General features: G+C 32.6%; 1 protein-coding gene across 1 annotated transcript; it reads left to right on the top strand.

The window, feature by feature from the left end:
* The first annotated feature begins 13,486 nt into the window (after positions 1–13,486).
* On the top strand, positions 13,487–16,899 carry LOC110787854 (transcription factor bHLH62). The gene is made up of 8 exons (XM_021992493.2): positions 13,487–14,488; positions 14,636–14,815; positions 14,918–14,983; positions 15,079–15,147; positions 15,262–15,333; positions 15,776–16,006; positions 16,114–16,195; positions 16,334–16,899. The coding sequence occupies exons 1-8, from the start codon at positions 13,736–13,738 to the stop codon at positions 16,369–16,371; spliced, it is 1,491 nt and encodes a 496-aa protein (XP_021848185.2). The 5' UTR covers positions 13,487–13,735; the 3' UTR covers positions 16,372–16,899.
* Positions 16,900–19,840: the final 2,941 nt, after the last annotated feature.

Below are 19,840 nucleotides of genomic sequence, written 5' to 3'. Positions count from 1 at the left end.
TGTACTTTCCCTTAATAGAATTGATGACAAGAAGATTATCACCTTCGATCTGAATGTGAGAAATGTTGAGCCGACGAGCTTCTTGGAGACCCTTGTGGAGGGCGATAGCTTCAGCCATGAACGCCTGAGTGTGACCAAGATTAAAGGTACAGGCCGAGACCGGGTTGCCTGCACTGTTGCGGATGATAATACCTGCTGCTGCTGAAGTAGTTTTACTGGAGCCGTCAAAATTGAGTTTGAAGTAACCTGATGGAGGGGGGTGCCAGTGAACCAAGATCAGGGGGGAAGGAGGAGAGGGAGAAGGGGAGGGATGAGGGGTGAAAGGGGTGCCCGTGAGCTGGTGATGGTCCAGAAGGAGACGACATTGCCATTCGTGGTAAGCCGAGCTGGCTTGGTGGAACACTCTATAGGGGTTAAAGGAAGCGTTTTTGAAAATACAATTGTTCCTTTCTTTCCATAGCGACCATATGAGGAAGGAGAATTTGCATATAGAAGAAGAGTAATTTTTGAGGGAATTTATGTTGTCAAGTATATCATGTGAGACCGAGTAGTAATCGAGGCATTTCTTAGTTAAAGGCAGGTTCCACACTAGTTTGGCCGAAGGGCATTGCATAAATAGATGATTAATAGTTTCAATATAAGTTTCGCATAGAGGGCACACATCGAAGGGAAGAATATTCCTTTTATGCAACGTGTCACGAACTGGAATACTATTGTGGCATATTTGCCATAAGAAGACGACAATCTTAGGTGGGATGTCTAATTTCCAGATCCAGGTGTGGTTCCATTTTTGAGGAACGGGATCCAACCCATGAGCTAACCAAGAGACAGATTTAACAGAAAAGTCCCCGGATGAAGTAGCCCCCCAGATTGGGGTATCAACTATATTAGAAATAGAAATAGGGAGACCTTGGATTTTCAAGACTAAAGAAGGGGGGACCATAGTTGCTAGTTTAGAACGATCCCATTCATGATTGAAAAGGATAAAATCAGAGACAAGAAGGGAAGTATTAACATCATTAATATTCAAATTCAGGTAATTGAGGAGCTTGTGTTGGAGATTAGTAACATATAATGTGTTCTAATAACTAATAAACTGTCAGATGATCCTTTACGAGAAATTCTATTAATAAAATTTAAACTTGTGATATTAACATTTAGTTGAATGTCAAATATTTACTTTGTGAAAGTTTGTTTTAGTTCTTATATTTATAATCTTCATTTCCGTTGAATTGCATGCTCTTGCGAGGCTATGTACATTCATAGGTACACATCATACTCCCAGTGTAGGATATGAAACGTTGTCAATCGGCAAAGGTAATTGATGAACCAAATATTTATCGACTATTACCCACCTACAAAAGATGGGTAGCTATTTTAACTCCAAATAACAAATATTTATCGACTATTGAATGTATTGATAGATTATTTTTTTATCATAATGTGCTTAATTTAAAACTCTAGTTTCAAAGCTGCTAATTATGAGTTATCACTATTACAAATAGGAAAATTTGGTAATATTAATCCAATCTTTCACGATTTCTTTTAGGAAATTTGGTGAAACACTACCTTTAAGTTTGGTGGTTTTGTGAATTGCTACCTTTTAAAAAGGAAATTATATTTTACTACCTTATAAGTTTGGTTTGTTTGACTAACACTACCATTTGCCGTTTTTTGTTAATGTTTTACGTCTTTGGACTCCACTACAACGGTTATTTAATATGGCAAATGCACAAAATGACAAATGAACATAGATATTTAAAAGAATAGAAGAAATACACGACGAAAAACATTAACGAAAAACGTCAAATGGTAGTGTTAGTCAAACAAACCAAACTTATAAGGTAGTTAAATTAAAAAAAGTTTTTATAAGGTAGCAATTCACAAAACCACCAAACTTAAAGGTAGTGTTTTCACAAAATTTCCTTTCTTTTATTAAGTCCACCTACGACATATTTTTTTTATAATCTCACATTTACTACCCAATGACTTATCAGGTCATAAAACTGTGGTAGGCGGTAATATTTCTCTACGTGGCAATACTCTCTCTCGATATATTCAGTCATCATCATCAATTCATCACCACCTCGTTGGTTTTTCACCGGTTACCGGTCACTTAACCCCAATAAAAGTCGTTGGGTAGTAAAGGTGAGATTATTAAAAAAAATGTCATTGGTGAAATTAATAAAAGAAAATCGGCCAAAAGATCTATTACTATATACTAAAAGAGACATCAGGATGACACGTGTCATCTCCTGGTGCGATTTTTTCCCGCCAAAATATTTTTTTAATTTTTTTACTTTAAAATAAGTAAATTATTACATTACGTTTTTTTTAGGAAACTAAGATAAAAATATATTTTAATTACCATAGATGTGTAGTGCATAATATATTATTGGAGGAAAGTTAAATCAATATTATCTTTTCCTTTATGATATAATTTTATTTATGTATTAGTATAACTTTTTAATCTGATAAGAAATATAAAAAATATTGATAAATGAACTTCTAATGTTAGTCTACTATTAATAATATAATACATGGTAACTGGTAAGTAAGAATGTTAATTAAAATAATAATACATGGCAAGTAGACTAACGTATAATTTTATTTATCAAGATTTTACTCAATTCAAAAATATGTTGTATTTGACTAATTCGGTTATGCTCGGGTCTTTTCGAAAATTAGTCTTGAGTCATTCGGGTTTGGTTAACATTGTTAGATCGTTCTACATACAAGTAAACCACTGTAATTTTTAACTTTGTATAGTAATATGCAAATTTAGTTCATTTGAATTTTTTTTTACACAACTTTGAATTTATACTTTTTCATATATCCTTTTTACTTTCATGTTTTCCTAATGTCACAAGTCTTTTAGTTACTATTAAAATAATAAAATTATTTTAGTAGTAGCCGTGCGTTGCACGGTCCCTAAACTAGTTGGATTAATATTGTTGACCCTAATGTTTTGATGATGACAAAGTAAACTCCTGACTATTGGTTAAGTTATGTTGCAAAATAGGTTCCAAGATCCTTAGAGGGATAATGCTAAGTTAGGGAGATCCTGAGTTGCATAAACTAAGCAAAGTGGAATATATGCAAGTCACTTGATCCATGTCAGACACTATGTTGAAGAATTAATCATTTGGCAAGTTACAAAGGCGAGATCCTTAGGCGAGTTCCTAAGCCGAGATCCTCATATATTATGTGGATCCTCGATGTTCCAGAGAAGGAACAAACTGTGAAGTCTTCGAGTGAAGCTTCCTAAAGGTGCAACATGAAGACTACAACATATGAGATTATGTTTAGGATTTATGTAAGTATTTAATAATGTTTATACGTAATTTGGAACGAAAGGAACATAAGTATTTTGGTACGTTTTAAATTGAAATATATTAACTGTAATCATAAAAGAGTTTTAAATTAGAAAATCTTTATTAATAAATAAAATGAATTTAACTAATAAATGTAACATAGGATTCTGTTTTCATTCGCCTTGTTTCTCAAGCAAAAGATTTTCCATAATCCTTAAAACTCTCCCACGTATTTCTTTTTAAAAGTGCAAGTAGTGTTTTGATTTGGTCTCCCTGTTTCTCTCCAACTATGACCATGTTACTGAGCAGTAACAGTTAGTGGGTAGTTGAGGGGAACATGGGTATCCAACCTTAGGTAAAACTCCTCTATAAAAGGAGAAGAGTTTTTTCTTTTCAAAATACAACTGATCTCTACAAAATATATCTTAAAGAGCTTAAACGTTTTAAAAGAATCAGTTTGCAAAATAGAGTGTTCCTTGAGTTCCTTATTGCTATAAGATTTATTATGTACTAGAGCTTTTCTATCAAATTGTATTTTGGGTATGAGGGTTGAGTGATCCTTGAGTGACTTAGAGTTAAGTCAGAGAGAGAAAGAGCGACTTAGAGTTAAGTCAAAGAGAAATAGAGGGACTTAGAGTTAAGTCAGAGAGAGAAAGAGGAGCACAGTAATCGAAGGGGATTGTTGTGGGGAACTCGTGTTCGAGAGGAACTCGAGTTAAAGAGTGTATTTGTAATAGAGGTATTACATTGATACAAAAGAGTTGTGAGGTTCTTCTTGATTAGGACCAAGAAGGTTCCTCAGTTTCATATCTTTCTCCGCTTATTGTTCTCAGTCTCTTTATTGTTTAAATTCAGCAAGAAACTTACCCAAGTTCCCAAGAGACAATTCACCCCCCCTCTTGTCAAGTGTTCCTACTGAACTATCAAATATTACCAAATTTTTTTTACAAATATAGAAAGAAGAATTCAAACATGTAATCTATTGTACACATACCTTTAATTTTAACCGTCACACCAAGACATTATTGATATTTTGAGTTATCGGTCACTATGATTGTACTGTATAGGATTTCATATAATAAATAACTTGGAAACTTTACAGAAGAGGTCACACCAACCAAAATTGCAACTACTCAATTACGTTGTTAAACAAAATAATTACATACCTAAACAACAAAAGCGCCTGAATAATAATTATTTAATTATAATTAAGTACTAAAGTACATTATTATTTATGAAATTATGTTATACTCCGTATAATGTATTATACAAATATAAAACCACATTTTTTTTGTTTATCTAACCTTGTATTAACTTAAAAAGTCATTATAAAGGACATGTAGGTGATGTAGTGGGATTAAATTAAACTTATATAATGGATGTAAGTATATTCCATGATTGTTCACATCCTATAATTCACACATTTCACAACTTGTCTAGCGTATTCATTGTTTAAGAGTTTACATTACGCAATATAATATGTCATGTGGATACGAGCTAGTTGATTAATTTTCAATGGCTAGCTTGAAATACAAGTCTTCGTAAGAAGAAGTCTGATCACATACAAATTCAATAGAGTTCAACCGTAAAATAAAAATTTAATTGGCGGGGAAGTCCTAATTTATATGTTAGTCATCCTCTTCCAGTATCTCTCTTTTTCTTTTGATACGGGACGATTAATTAAAGTCACATTTAGTTTATCATCTTACCACAGTCAGGCTTAGTTGATAACGTCTTGATAAATACAATGTTTAAGCCATGAAACGAATATTCAAATCCCATTAACACAACCTTCCGGTACGACTCTTCACGAACTCCGATCCTTTTCGTTCATGGAAATCTTGCCAATTTCTTTTTATTGCGAGAATGAGCCATAACATCAACACAAATTACAATAGAGAAAAGATGATTATACATAAATAATTAAATACTCATCCTTAACCATTAGGTTAAGACATTATCGAATGAAATTCTTTCTAATTATAGTACACGGTTCACGAGGCAGAGAGGGCATGAGAAAAGAAATCAGAAAAGAAAAAATGGTCAAAGCAATATGTAAGCAAGATCACTAATTATGTGGAAAATTAAAAAAATAAAATAAAATAGAAACTATGACCCTGTTTTTGTGGTGTGATGTCCCTTGTGTCCTTACCATATACTTTAATTAACAAATAGTCAAATTATATAAGTACTACAACATTAGCTTAAAATACAAATAAAATTAGAAATAAATGGTACGTAGTTTATAATAATAATGTATAAAAAAATTAAACAAAGAAATAAATGAAGTTTCGTAGTCGATGACAAACGCAACCAATGTCGTCCTGCGCCAGTTAAGGCCAACTTCACCCTTACCACAACTTTAGCTTCCTACCTCTTTCTCTCCCTCTCAGACATTCCTAAGATCATTTACGGTGTTGTATTTTATTTGTTTTTTTTTTTTTTTTTTTTTTTTTTTATGTAAAAACCTTTATTTTATTTTTCCTCTGTTCCACAATAGATGCATCGTTCTCATTTGCACACTATTCATCAATCAACTTTGACAATCATTATTTCACTGTTGTGTAAGAAAAAACATAGTCAAGTGAGATATTGTTAAATTCGTATTAGGGTGAGTTTATCCTCAGACTCACCTTTAATCTTCAGACTCAGCCACATCAGCTTTCCATTAACTTTTTCATTATGCAGACTCACAAAAAACTCACCCTATTTTTACACATTATCCCCAGACTCACCTAACTCTTAAAATTATATTTTATGTATATATCTTTTTTTTTTGTACATTTTCTAAATAATATTGAAACTATGTTTTCTTATATACAAACAAAGTAGACATGATCAACATGCGGGCCATGCCGGGCCGGGTTCGGGTCGGGCCGAGGACATAAAAATCTATCCATTATGTAGGCCGAGGCGGGGCGGGCCAAGCTTCGGGCCAATTTTGTATGCCCAAAACCCGCTATTTCGGGCAAAAATAGGGGGCTTTTTGGACCAATTTCGGGCCATGCCAAATTTATAACTAAAATTGTTGTTTTGCGTTGTCCAAAGCCCGCAATTTTTTTGAAAAAAAATCGGGTCGGGCTCGAGAATCGGGCTGGAATCTTCTGCTCAAAACTCGGTAATTTTCGGACCGGGCCGGGCCCATGTTGAACCGCTCTAAAACAAAGTAATTTATAATTCGAGAAAAAAATGAAAAAACAGAAAATGTTAATTTCGAAATTGACATATATTTCGTACAAATTAGAAACAATAATACAACATATTAAATTCAAAAGATCTAGAACATAAATTTAAAGGCAAATGAAACAAAATAATACATAAACCATCAATAATTTAGTTGGCTGAAATAAGATAAATTAAGTTTGATGATGGGCATGATTTGATTGGAGGAAGAAAAAAGTGGAGTTTTAAGTGAGTCTTGGATTTTCAAACTCATTTCAAGACTTGGGGTAGTCTTTTACCACATTATCCCAAGATTTAGGTTTGAGACTCACTTCAAGACTAGGGATAAACTCGCCCTTAATGCAAGTATTCCAAATATCAACTTTTTATAATTTTTATGTATACACATTTAGAGATATTAATGTACGTTTAAAGAAGCATGTTGGCATACATGTAAATGAGAAACGATGCATTTATTATGGAACGGAGGAAGTACTACTATAGTACGTACGGAGTAGTATTTACTGATTTTTGGTTTAAGCAAAGAAATTTCTGCTCTTGTTTTGGAGTATGTACTAATAATCGCGTTAATTAATCCTCAGAAATTTGGTCAGTTTTTCAAAGAGATAAGATGATCGTAAAATAATTTTTCAAAGAGATAAGATGTCTTGGAGAATTAAGACAAAGTAATAAGGGGGCGTTTAGTTGGGGGTAATAATCAAAGGAAAAGAGAATGAGCTGCAATCATTCTCTTTGTTTGTCGTTTGTTAGGCCTCCTTCATCATTGTCTTTACCCTTTTTCATTTTTGAGTTTACCCCAAAAACCTCTACACTCATTCCCCTCCCATCCCCCCCCCCCAAAGACTTTTCCATTCTCTTTCCCCTCTTCACTTCCCCCACCTCCTCTCTCTCGCTACTAACCCTAGATCTAACATTTGACCACGCGACCACCAACACTACAAAACGATCATTTTATAGAGACGGGGAATTTCGTCTCTAAATAGTCCAAATCCGTCTCAAAATGATCCTTAGAGATGGATTTGAGACGGAAATAGGGCGTCTTTACAAAGGGCGTCTCAAAAATTTTGAGACGAAATTCTTGCAAATTCATTACAAATTTGAGATAGAATTTTTGAAACTCAATATACAAGTCCATCTCAATTTTAATTTAGAGAAGAAATTTTAGTAATCCTTCTCAAGTTTTAGATGCTTATTGTACCCGTCTCAAAATCCATCTCTAATTAATGCATAAATTTGTAGTGCAAGCTCCGACCACCTTCTGGATCGCCGACCGTCGTCACTGACTTGCTACGCGGACAAAGAGCGAGGGAGGGACGGCGACAGAGGGGAGAAGGAGAAGGAGGGGGCGGCGACATAAGGGAGAGGGAGAAGGAGGGGGCGGCGACATAGGGGAGAGGAGTGGCGGCGACAAATGGGAGATGGAAATGGAGGGGGCAGCGACAGAGGGGAGAGGGAGAAGGAGGGGGCGACGACAGAGGGGAGAAGGAGACGAAGGGCGGTGACAGAGGGGAGGTGGAAGCGGGCGGCGGTCGGCGATAGAAAGAGGAATGAGTTAGAAGATGAATGAAAAATGAATAAAAGCATCCCAAACAACTCTTTACATCAGGGATTGATTTTCATTCCCATTCTATTCCACTCTTGATTCCATTCCGTTTACCCCGTGCAAATCAAACGGCCCCTAAAAATAAATCTCGTCAATGTCATTGTTGTTTGTGACTCTATAAACAAGACACAAAGTAAGGAGTTAGTTTGGTTGACCATCAATTTAATAGACGAGTCTAGGGGATGTAGCCTAGCCCAATTATGCTCGAGTGGACGGGTTGAGCTCAACTCAACCTCACAAATGCTTGGCTTGGGGTTGGCAAAGTTGAATTCATTACTAACACTTAAAATTGACTTGCACTTATTAAAGTAATTCTTATTGATCAAAATGCATGGTTTCTAGTGATTAAATGGATGCTCACTAAATCGCAAACAAGTTATGTTATTTTAGACTAAATTGAATTGAACGTAACTTATTTAACAAAGTAAATACATTAAATTTATTAGACATGAATTAAACAGAACTGAGCTGAATTGAAACAAAGTGAACTGAATTGAACTATACTAAACCGAACTAAAAATTTTGACGGGAAAAACAATATCGTTAATAATCAGTCATACTACATCTACAATGATAAAATAAAACTGCATACCACATATTCAAAGAAAATACATAACTGTTACAATCAAAACAATTACTATTCTGCATCCTAAGGCACAACTCATACTCCACTGCTTCTAGCATGATGCGAGCAATGATTTTATATATTTTCGCAACTAAATTGAACTTATTAGAACTCAACTGAAGTGCTTAAAAAAAAAGTTCCAAAAGAACAAGCCATTTTTAACGATTTATAATAAAGCCGTGATGAATGATGATATAGATTTTGAGCGTTTCATTCACTTGGATGTGCTATTTCTTTTCTTGATTTCCCCTTGATTGGAAATGAAATTACCCTATTACTTAAGTTAAAAGGAATCTCAAAACATGATTATATGGTATAATTACATTGATTTTGTCATTTTTTTTACTTTTTTACTTCTTAATTACCAACGCTCAGATTGTGCAGGGGTGTGCATGGTGCTCTTGGTGCACCTGTCCCAAAACGCACATAAATAACAATAAAACGCAACAAAAATAAAAACCGCAAAAAAAAAGAACATTAACAAAAGAACATTAACAAAAAGAACATTAAAAAAAAGAACACTAACAAAAAGAACACTAATATTGACAAATCAGACAAAAAGTACAAATATAAAAAGCAGTTATATTTTTTCTTGTTCTTTTAAGTTCTGGAAATGTTCTTTTCCAACCAATTTACAGTATGTTCTAATTAAAAAATAAAACGACGAACCTTTGATGAACTTTAAAACCAGATTTATAATTTTTCTTGTTCTTTTAAGTTCTGGAAACGTTCTTTTCCAACCAATTTATGTTCTAATTAAAAAATAAAACGACGAACATTTGATGAACTTTAAAACCAGATCTATATTTTTTCTTGTTCTTTTAAGTTCTGGAAATGCTCTTTTTCAACCAATTTATGTTCTAATTCCGTTATTTTATTTATCAAAAGATATCTGAAAACAACACTATAAATATGTAAAAAGAACAATTGCTGATTCTAAAAAAGAACACACTGTTTTGATGCCACAGAAATAGAAAGTTATAAGAAAAGAACATTAAAATTTAAAAAGAACATAGAATTAAGAACGAGAAAATTTACCTTAATCACCCGATGCACCTTCATCAACAGCATAAACCTCTTTGAAAGAATAAAAAAAATCAAAAAATAGCGAAATTGAAATAGTATTTCGCTTAATAAACTAGTTTTTTGTAAACGTAATTCAATTAAAATCACATTTCAGAGAAAGGAGGAGAAAATTTGTTTTGAACTTTCTCTCTCATAAAATCTCTCTTTTGTTGGGAGAAACTAAAAGCTCTCCTCTTTCTCTCTCAAGAATGTGTTTCTAAAATGAGAAGTTATGAATCCAATAGGAGAAATATTATATATATAGAAAATGAAAAATAAAAAAAATAAAACAAAAGAGGGGAAAGGAGAAGAAATACAAGCCATGTTCATGATAAGAACGGTGCACTTGTTTTTTTTTTTTTTGGGTTTTGTTGTTCTGTTCTTTTATGTTTATTAGATATAAATCTTAATGTTCTTTTATGTTTGTTCTTTTTTCAAAAAGTACAGTATTGAAGAGCAAAGGAAGCTTTTACTTGACCAGCAACAAATGATGTTAAATCTTCAAAAACAGCTGAAAGAACAAGAAGAGAGGCTGAATAAACAGAGCAATTCCTCAAAAGAACAAAAAGAGGATGAACCTAAAAGAACATTATAAATAAAGAAAAAGAACATTATAAATACAGAAAAGAACATATCATGTAGAACACTTATTTTAACCATGTAAAACAACATTACCAATAAAAAAACGAACAACAATAGAGCATAAAAGAACATAATAAAGTAAAGAAAAAGAACATTAAAAATAGCAGAAAAGAACATATCATGTAGAACACTTATTTTAACCATGTGAAAAAAGAACAACAAAAAAGATAAAAGAACAACAAAAATGGTAAAAGAACAATTTGATCTGAAGTGTGTAATATCAAAAGAACAACAAGCTAAAGCAAAAAAGAACAAAGAACAACAAGCTAAAGCAAAAAACAACAACATGTTCAATAATTATTTTCTGTATTATTACAATCTCTTAATACATATATGAGAACCAATATATAAAAGAACAAAAGATAAGACTAAAAGAACATATAAAATCCAAAAAAGAACAGAAATCAAAATCATCAGAAATATATAATCAAGATACATTAATCATCAAAATTATCAAAATATAGAATCAAAATACATTAATCAAGGTTATTGAGAAATGCAGAAATCGAAATGATCCAAAAAATCAAAATAAATTGAAATTGATGAAAATAATGAACATGGAAATCAAAATCATCATAAATAAGTAATTCGTTTTAAAAAATTGAAAAATTACCTTCACAAATCGGATTATCAGCAGAGGAATTCAAATTTGAAGAAGAAGAATCAATAGAATTTGATATTGAAGTAGAAAAATCAACCAAAATCTGAGAATTTTCTATTACTTTCTCTCTTCTTTTCACAGTTTCTCTCTCCTTTCCATAATTTTTCTCTCTCCTCTTCACAAATTCTGATTCGAAAATTATAAAAAAGAAGGTATATATACCAGAAAAATGGAGTGAAAAACAAAAGAACGAAAAAAAAAGGACAGAGCAGTCATTGTTCTTTATTTTAACAAAAGAACAACGTCTGTTCTTTTTCTTATCAAAAAAACAATATTTGTTCTTTTCTTCTCCGGATTCAACAAGATATCCGCGTTTTATATTTATTGCATGTCGTTTGGACACCAGTGCACCAAGAGCACTGTACACACCCCTGCACCATCATATTTGCGCTTAATTACTACCGTGTTGGAATCTCAATTACTCCATACTAGAATTGAGAAGAACATATTATTATGAAGTGGTTTGACGTTCAAGGCCCGCCATTTACCCTACCGTCTATTACGGCGTTTTGGCCTTTAACGTAACAAACATATATTTGCATTGTTTACCCTTTTAACTTCCCAACACAAATTTAGAAAGAAGGGAAGAAAACCCAAACATCAAATCAAACAAACACCCATGCATTCCATTTTTTCCAAATATATATTGTGGTCCTAAACTTTGGTAGATTCATACCAAGTACGTACGTTGTAGTGTAATGTAGTTGTTCTTTTTCTTTGTTAGGTGCCTATAATGTGTGCTCCCATTGTAACGTTCACAACATCCGGCGTGATGTGCGAGGCCAACGTGTGTCACACATACGTAATACTGTAATACATGCCTTTGGGTGCAATTGTGCACCATGCCTTGGTGTACCATACTAATTAATGTTGTATAAGCGTTAGATGTTAAAATTGTGTCGGTTGTTAGAATATTCTAATGAATGTAATGTTTAAAATTTGTATTATACTACGTATTACAATATGTAACTTGGCACTATTTTTAGTTTATTATAGTAATCGTACTACAAATAAAACTTTCAAACTTAGTAATATTAAGTTGATAAATGAATTAATTAAGCCTCCAAACTAGAAATTTACATTGTTAATTTGTGTAATAATAGTGTCAAAACAAACATGTAAAGTATTGTATAAGTTCCATTTTCTTAATTTTATTAGATTTTACTTGTGAGTGATGAGTTAAAGTTCATAACTTTTGTCATCTAAAGCTAATTAGTTATCTCATCTCATGTGTTGTGAATCTTGTGATGCTAATAACACAATTTTGACAAAATTTTATAATTTGGTGAAGACAAAATGAAGCTTCAAGCCTTCAATTGTCCCTTGGGCCAAGAAAATACCATATGTCTAGCCGATGGGAATATACATAAAGTCATTTTATGTCAAGAAATTTCTCGTTTTAAATTTAATTAAGAATCGATGAGTTAGATGATTTAAAATCTAGATATTTTTTGTCATCTTTTATAGCTTCAACAATTACAAGATGTTCCTTGAAAGGGTGGGTGGGTTGGGGGGAGTGAGAGTGAAAGAAGGTGAAGTAGGGAAAATTTTGAAATGGCAAAGAATAGATTAGGGAGGGAGGAAATAATAATTTTGTGTAGCACCATTTACCATCATCTTGAATCAAACCCGATTTTTAGTTGAATATTTCATCCCAATTTTGGAAGTTGAACAATATGTTTAGACTATCTTAACTTCACGCTCCGAATAAATCCGATCCAAGTATATATAACATGAATAAACATGGTTTTTCAACTTAAAAACTAGGCTGGCTATCTTCCTTGACGCCAACGGTAAATCCAGTTTTAAACCGATACATGACTTAGTCTACCAAATCAACAACACCAATGAAAACAAATGTTTTCATTTGACTACTCTCATACGTGAACCAACTACCCAACAAGTGATTGAATATTTGATAAGAAAGGAGGATTTGCATCTTACAAATGGTTGTACATTGCAAGAAAAAACATAACTTTCTTTTGACCATTTACTTGCAAGATACAATCATATTAATAGCTAAATAGTTTTTGTTGAACCATGCACAACTTACACTCGATTCAACATAAACAAAACTATTACAAGAAAGTTGTCCAACATAATAAGATGTATCGTGTTTACGTGTTGTCAATGAATAACACAATGTTATTAGAATTTTTATATTTTCAATTAAAGTCCGATACAACTCAAATCCGCATTAATCGGAGTCTAATTTGTCCAGATTACCTAATGGGGTTAACCCTTTACGAAAAAACTTCCATACGTGGTATAAAAAAGTAAAAACCACTAATAAATTTATCTTAAACTGGAAAATAATAAATTAAAAAAGGAAAAAGGTGAGAAAGAGCAGAAAATCTTGAGTAGTATTTGTTCCAACTCTCTTTGCTTCCATTTCACTTTCCTTTCTTCATTTCCACCTCTTTCTCTCTCTTACTTTCTCTCTCCTCTTTTTGCTTCCGTCGCTTTCTCTTTCTATCTCTCACCCATCTCTTTATCAATTGAGTGAACTACAAGTGCCTCACTCTTACCCCAAAAATCCCCAAAATCAAATCCTCTCCCAAAAGAAAAAGTATTTTAAAAAAAGAAATTGAACAAATTTTTATTTTCCTCAAAAAAAAAAGAAGAAAGATTGCTATTTCCAAATGGAAAAGGAGCTAAATTGCTCAAATTTGATGGAAATGTCATCAGAGCAGCTAACAAATTGCTATTTCCACCCCAATTGGGAGAACTCAAATGACCAAAATGACCCTTTTGAGTCTGCCCTCAGCTCCATTGTATCATCCCCTACAACCACAGGTGTAGCAGCATCCAACGGTGGTGGTGGTGGTATGATGATCAGGGAGCTCATCGGACGGCTAGGAAGCATCTGTGATTCAGAAGGTGGTGAGGTTTCACCACAACAATCCTGCATTGCTGCTACAGGAAATAACAGCACCAACAATTCTTGTTACAGTACACCCTTGAATTCTCCTCCCTCAAAATTCAATCTTTCTTCTCTTATGATGATCATGGGTAATCATAATAATAACAATAATAATTACCCAATTCAATCAAATTTGGGATCTTTTAATCCTGACCCTGGATTTGTTGAAAGAGCTGCTAAATTGTCCTGTTTTGGGAATAATTTAGCTGATTTAGTGGGTGTTAATTGTTCTAATAATAATAATAGTAGATTATTAGTTTCAAAGTTGGAATCTGGGAAATTATCAAGGGTGAATTCTGATAAGAAATTGGGTGAAAATGTTGAATTGGGTGATTCAAGAGAAGGTTCTTCAGTTTCTGAGCAAAACCCAGGTGTTGAAATTGGTGCCAAACCTCAAATTGATGCAACTTCTAGGAAAAGGAAGTCTGCTTCCAAGGCTAAAGTCAAGGATACATCTGTCAAAGATGACAAGGTAAAATAAAAAAAACCGACATTTTTTTACTGTCCGTACTTAATAATCACGTTGATAATGTAACTGAGAACGGGTTTACCCGTATAATAATGTGACAGTCTAAATCCAGATTACTTATTTATTTATGTGAAAAAATTGTTTTTGCAGGTTGAGGTGGAAAATGAGGAAACAAATGCTAAAAGAAGCAAGATTGATGAAAAAGAAGGTAAAAAGGAACAAAATACAGAGCAAAATGCAGGTGAATCAAAACCTGAGCCATTTAAGGATTACATTCATGTCAGAGCTAGAAGAGGCCAGGCTACTGATAGTCACAGTCTTGCTGAAAGGGTATGATTAATCTTAATGAAACATGTAATTTCATATTACTTGCAAAGTTTTGACTTTTTCATGGTGCTAATTTTACTTTAATTTTTATATGGATGTGTACAGGTTAGGAGAGAGAAAATTAGTGAGAGAATGAAGTTTCTACAAGATCTTGTTCCTGGTTGTAACAAGGTACTTTATTTTTCTGATAGATTTGTACAATTTTTTTGGTAGATTTTATCAAAATGATCATGAAATTGAATGGAAATTTCTTGTTTTTGGATCAGGTTACAGGAAAAGCAACTGTTTTAGATGAAATCATAAATTATGTTCAATCATTGCAACGCCAAGTTGAGGTATGTTACTTTGAAGGGAAATTTTCAATTAATCATTAGTTTTAGCATAATAATTGTGGCTTAATTGTGGCTTAATTGTGAAATTTAATTGAAATTAATTGTAATTTATTGCAGTTTCTTTCCATGAAATTAGCTACTGTGAGTCCTAGGATGGAGTTTAACATGGAAGCTCTCCTGTCAAAGGATGTAAGTCTCTATATAACCCGAATTCACTACTCATATCAATTTTTCGAGTTGTCTGCATTTTTTTTTGGTAAATATTCTGATCAATTTGTGTTGAAATAACCCGAATTCAGTAGTTATGTCGAATTTTGGAGTCGATTTTTTGTTTTTTAGTGAAATTTTCTGATCAATTTGGGTTGAAATAACCCGAATTCAGTACTTAATTATGTCGAATTTTGGAGTCGTTTTTTGTTTTTTGGCGAAATTTCTGATCAATTTGGGTTGAAATAACCGGAATTCAGTACCGATGTTGAATTTTCGAGTTGTCTGCAAATTATTTGGCAAATTTTCTGACCAATTTGTAGTTAAAATAACCCGAATTCAGTGCTTATGTCAAATTTTCGAGTAGTTTTTGTTTTTTGGCAAAATTTTCTGATGAATTTGTGTTGAAATTTGGTTGTTTCAGATGTTTCAATCTAGAGGGTCATCAGTACAACAACAGACAATGTACCCAATAGATCACAATTCAGCACAAGGATTCCCTTTTGGTTACCAATCTAACCAGCAAATGTCACTGCCTTTACCAAATGGGATTGAGAATCCCTTCTCTGCTAACCCGATGAATGGTACCGGGATCCGGCGTAATCCGAGCATCCCTTTGCCCTCGATCGATGGATTTGTTGATTCTATGACTCAGGTACACATTGCAAACGATGCTATAATTTTAGGTATATATATGATTATATTATCTCGACAATGTTTCTGATTTCGAAATTATTTGTTTCGATTGTTTGTGTTGTGTAGCTACCTACTCTTTGGGAGGATGATCTCCAAAGTCTTGTTCAAATGGGAATTGTCCAGAATCAAACACAAAATGTACCTTCAGGTGAGATTGAACTTCCAAAAAAGTTAAAATTCATCTGTTATTCGAATTAAAATTCAAATTGGAAACAACCTCTCTGTAATTGAAATTTGTTGGTTTGATTCGAATGCAAGCTAAATGATGGATATTTTGATTCACTAGGTACAATTCCAAATGGTCAAATGAAAGTTGAGCTATGACCCTTTTACACATTTTCATCTAAAATTCGTTACAATTCTACCAAGTTTGGCCTTCCCATTTCAACAAGGCCAAACCAAACATGTACTCCTTGTATATACAGAAAATTGTTCATTTGGACAGACGATTCTACGAGCTAAGATCGAGATTCAATCAATCAACCCATGACTCGATATTTCTCTCCCCATTTCGGAGATTGCCTTTGATTAGCAGATTCAATTTTTTTTTCGAGAATTCATTAGACGAAAAACTCTCGAAAATTTGTATAATTTAGAAACTAATTGCTATCTTTAGAGATGGGAAATTCTGTATTATTATTACATGTAAAAGATATATTAGCATATAAGTTGTAGTTGTAGAGAAATAGGGATTTGAGTTGAAGAAGGTTACAGCCTTTCGACACGTAAAGCATTCACTCCCAAAACATTATCTTGTAATAGTATCAACTTACTACATTGTCTATCCTATTGTTTTTTGTGGCTCTAATCCTCCTTAATAATAAATGAAGGCATTGCCATTTTTGTTACAAAGCATACTTCTTCTTCTAAAGTGAAAGAGATGTATAATAAAAACACTCCTAAGGATCGGATTAATAGTCTGATCACAAGGATTTTTTTTTTTTTTTTTTTTTTTTTACGGTTTTGGTGTTAAACACCGAGGATTGGAGTTTTTACTTTTACAAATCAGCGACCGCCATTTTTGGTGTGGTAATTTTTAGCAACCACGGTTGGTTGTCAGTTCGTGTTACTACATTATTAACATTTAAGTGAAAATGTGGATAAATTTAGCTTTGAGTTTAGGAGCATCTTTGCTACCTTGTATTACAGGCTTACAGAGGAGGCCAGGAGGGCGTACATTACTGATAGGGGACATCCTTTCCCCCATTGTGTTGTGCATTGCACCAAACGCGACATTGCATAGTGTTTAACATCATGTCCATTCACAACTCACAAATCTTCATGTAAAAAAAAAAATACACCCTTACACGTTTAATGTAGTTATAATTACAGTGAAAAATCAGCTAGTCTCTTATCAAGTTGCCTAACACTTGCATAACTGTTAGTTAGAACATGATCAGTTTGACACTCAATTGTGATATGAAGAGAGATATAACTAAGTTATAAGATTGATGAGGTACTCCACTTATTAATTGTTTTTGGAATGAAATCTAATTCCAAGTTTAAAATGTATAGTTCTCTTCTTCCTTGACGGGAGCGGCCTAAACCTCAATTTGACAAATTTCCCTTTTATGTGTACACTTAGACTCATTACGAATGTTCACAATTAAATTAATTCATATAAACATTTGATTTAAAATACGGTAAACACTCGACTTTTTTAAATAGGCCCATACGTGGACATTTCATAAACACACACCGGCGTCAGGTCGCAGACAAAAGGTTAAAAAGTGAGTAAAGTTAACATTACACATCAATAAAAAATAAATAAACAGTTGCAATGAAAAGGATTTAACCTAAAAATGCTGTCATATTCAAGTAGATCAAAGAAAACTCATTAATTGGCTAAGGCTAATATTGAGTGATGATAATATAGATTGCAAAAAAATGACCTTAGAAATATTAAAATTCACGTTACTTGATTCTTTACTGGTAAACAGCTGTTTAGTGGGGTCAAATGCACCCCCTTAAGTCCAAATTTGATTCATTTTTATGAGTTGGAATCCAAACCAAACAACCCCCTATTTTCTTTTACTTAGATTATTAAAAAGACCAAACAAAGTTTTAAATTAACTTTAATTTTTTCTTCCTCCTTTTTTTTTATTGGTTTAATTTTCTCTTAATCATATTTTATAGAATATTTGGTGGAAAAAAGGTCCAGGTTGGCAGTCGTGATTTCTGACTTGGCTATAGGAATCAAATGCACAACCTTTTTTTCTTTTAAATAATTTTTTTCCCTCTTTATTTACAAATATTTTTAACAATATATATTGATCATAATTATTTTTTTGGTACGAATGAGTTAAATGGAAAATACAAATTACAAAAGCGTACGAACATGTGACAATGTAATATATCGTGTCATATAAAAAAATGTAATATATCGTAATCAAATTCTCAATCTTTAACCACGATACATTAAACACAATTAAAAGGCCAGGAAATCATTATGAATTTGTTCCTTAGCGAATTCTAGGGCACTGTCTCCTGGTTGGTACTTGATAGGAGGTGCAATTTTTAACCTAATAATATGCAAATTAATTATACAAGGCAATATTATACAAATTATTTATAGAAAGTTGCCCGCCTCATCATACAATCAGCATACATTCTTACACCAGTACGTGACAATATTTGATGAAAGTAAAAGCCGATAAAATTGACCTAATTATTAAAACAGAACGTCATATATATATATATATATATATATACATATATATATATATATATATATATATATACCGTCTAATATAAGACCTACTCATTCGCCAGGATAGGAAAAGTCGGTCAATGAAAATGAAATAAGTAACATTTTAAAAAATATTTGTACCAAGTTGATAAATGGGAGGAAGAAGGGAAAGTAGTGGGGGGAAGATTAGGAGTATGAGATACCCATGCTGTGTCTAAAGATGGATAATATTAGCATTAAAGCCTGTCAGAGAAATCCAATTCCCAGACACCCAGAAGCCACAACCCAACAAGAGATAAATTCTGTATCATTCATTTCTGTTGCTATATAAAAATTAAAAATTAAAAAAACCAGTTTTTTCTGTAAATAAATATGGTTAACTGAATTGGGTCATAATTATTTTTAATATTTTTTAAGACAAGCAATTGGGTCATTTATGTTTTTAAAGAGATAAAACGTTTACTTTACATATTAATATCGGCCGACTATAACACACATTTGATTGATATTGACAAATCTACTTGTGAATAGAGTAAAAAATTACGTTATTATAGAGGGAGCATATAAATCAATTTTTATTGTGACAAAATCATTTTTTCATTGTCAGAGTCCAAATATCAGAGTAGAAGCCTAAATTTTACTCGATAATTTTTACTTCAAAATGGAGATATAACTTTTACTTTTGAAGCTACTCAAAATAAAAACACGTATATCAACAACTTACTTCCCCACTCATTTCTTGTTACCATGAGTGTTCGAATTTCGAACACATGCCAAAGTATGAAATCTTGTACGTACTACCACAATAACTCTTAGATCATATGCATGATGCAACCAGTTGTACATAACTTACAAGTTTCAATCATAAACTCATAATAGTTATTTCGAGTCTGATAATTCAAGTCGGAGGCCACGGGTATTCAAACACATGCCAAACTCCCAAAGTATAAAATCATGTATGTACTACCAGTCTACTACACTGATTCTCATATCATATGTATGGAGCAACCAGTTGTACATAACTTATAAGTTTCAATTATAGATTTATAATAGTTATTTCGAGTATGATAATTGAAGTCATATCAGTTTTAAATCTCAAAGTTC

This window comes from Spinacia oleracea, chromosome 1 (assembly GCF_020520425.1).
Source record: "Spinacia oleracea cultivar Varoflay chromosome 1, BTI_SOV_V1, whole genome shotgun sequence".
NCBI classification, from domain to species: Eukaryota; Viridiplantae; Streptophyta; class Magnoliopsida; order Caryophyllales; family Amaranthaceae; genus Spinacia; species Spinacia oleracea.
Note: the sequence above shows the minus strand (reverse complement) of the source record. Positions and strands in the feature narration are given on the sequence as shown.

Coding starts and splice junctions, on each gene's coding strand:
- LOC110787854 (XM_021992493.2), top strand. CDS start 13,736: ATGGAAAAGGAGCTAAATTGCTCAAATTTGATGGAAATGTCATCAGAG. Junction 15,148..15,261: donor CATTGCAACGCCAAGTTGAG/GTATGTTACTTT, acceptor AATTTATTGCAG/TTTCTTTCCATGAAATTAGC. Junction 16,007..16,113: donor TTGTTGATTCTATGACTCAG/GTACACATTGCA, acceptor TGTGTTGTGTAG/CTACCTACTCTTTGGGAGGA.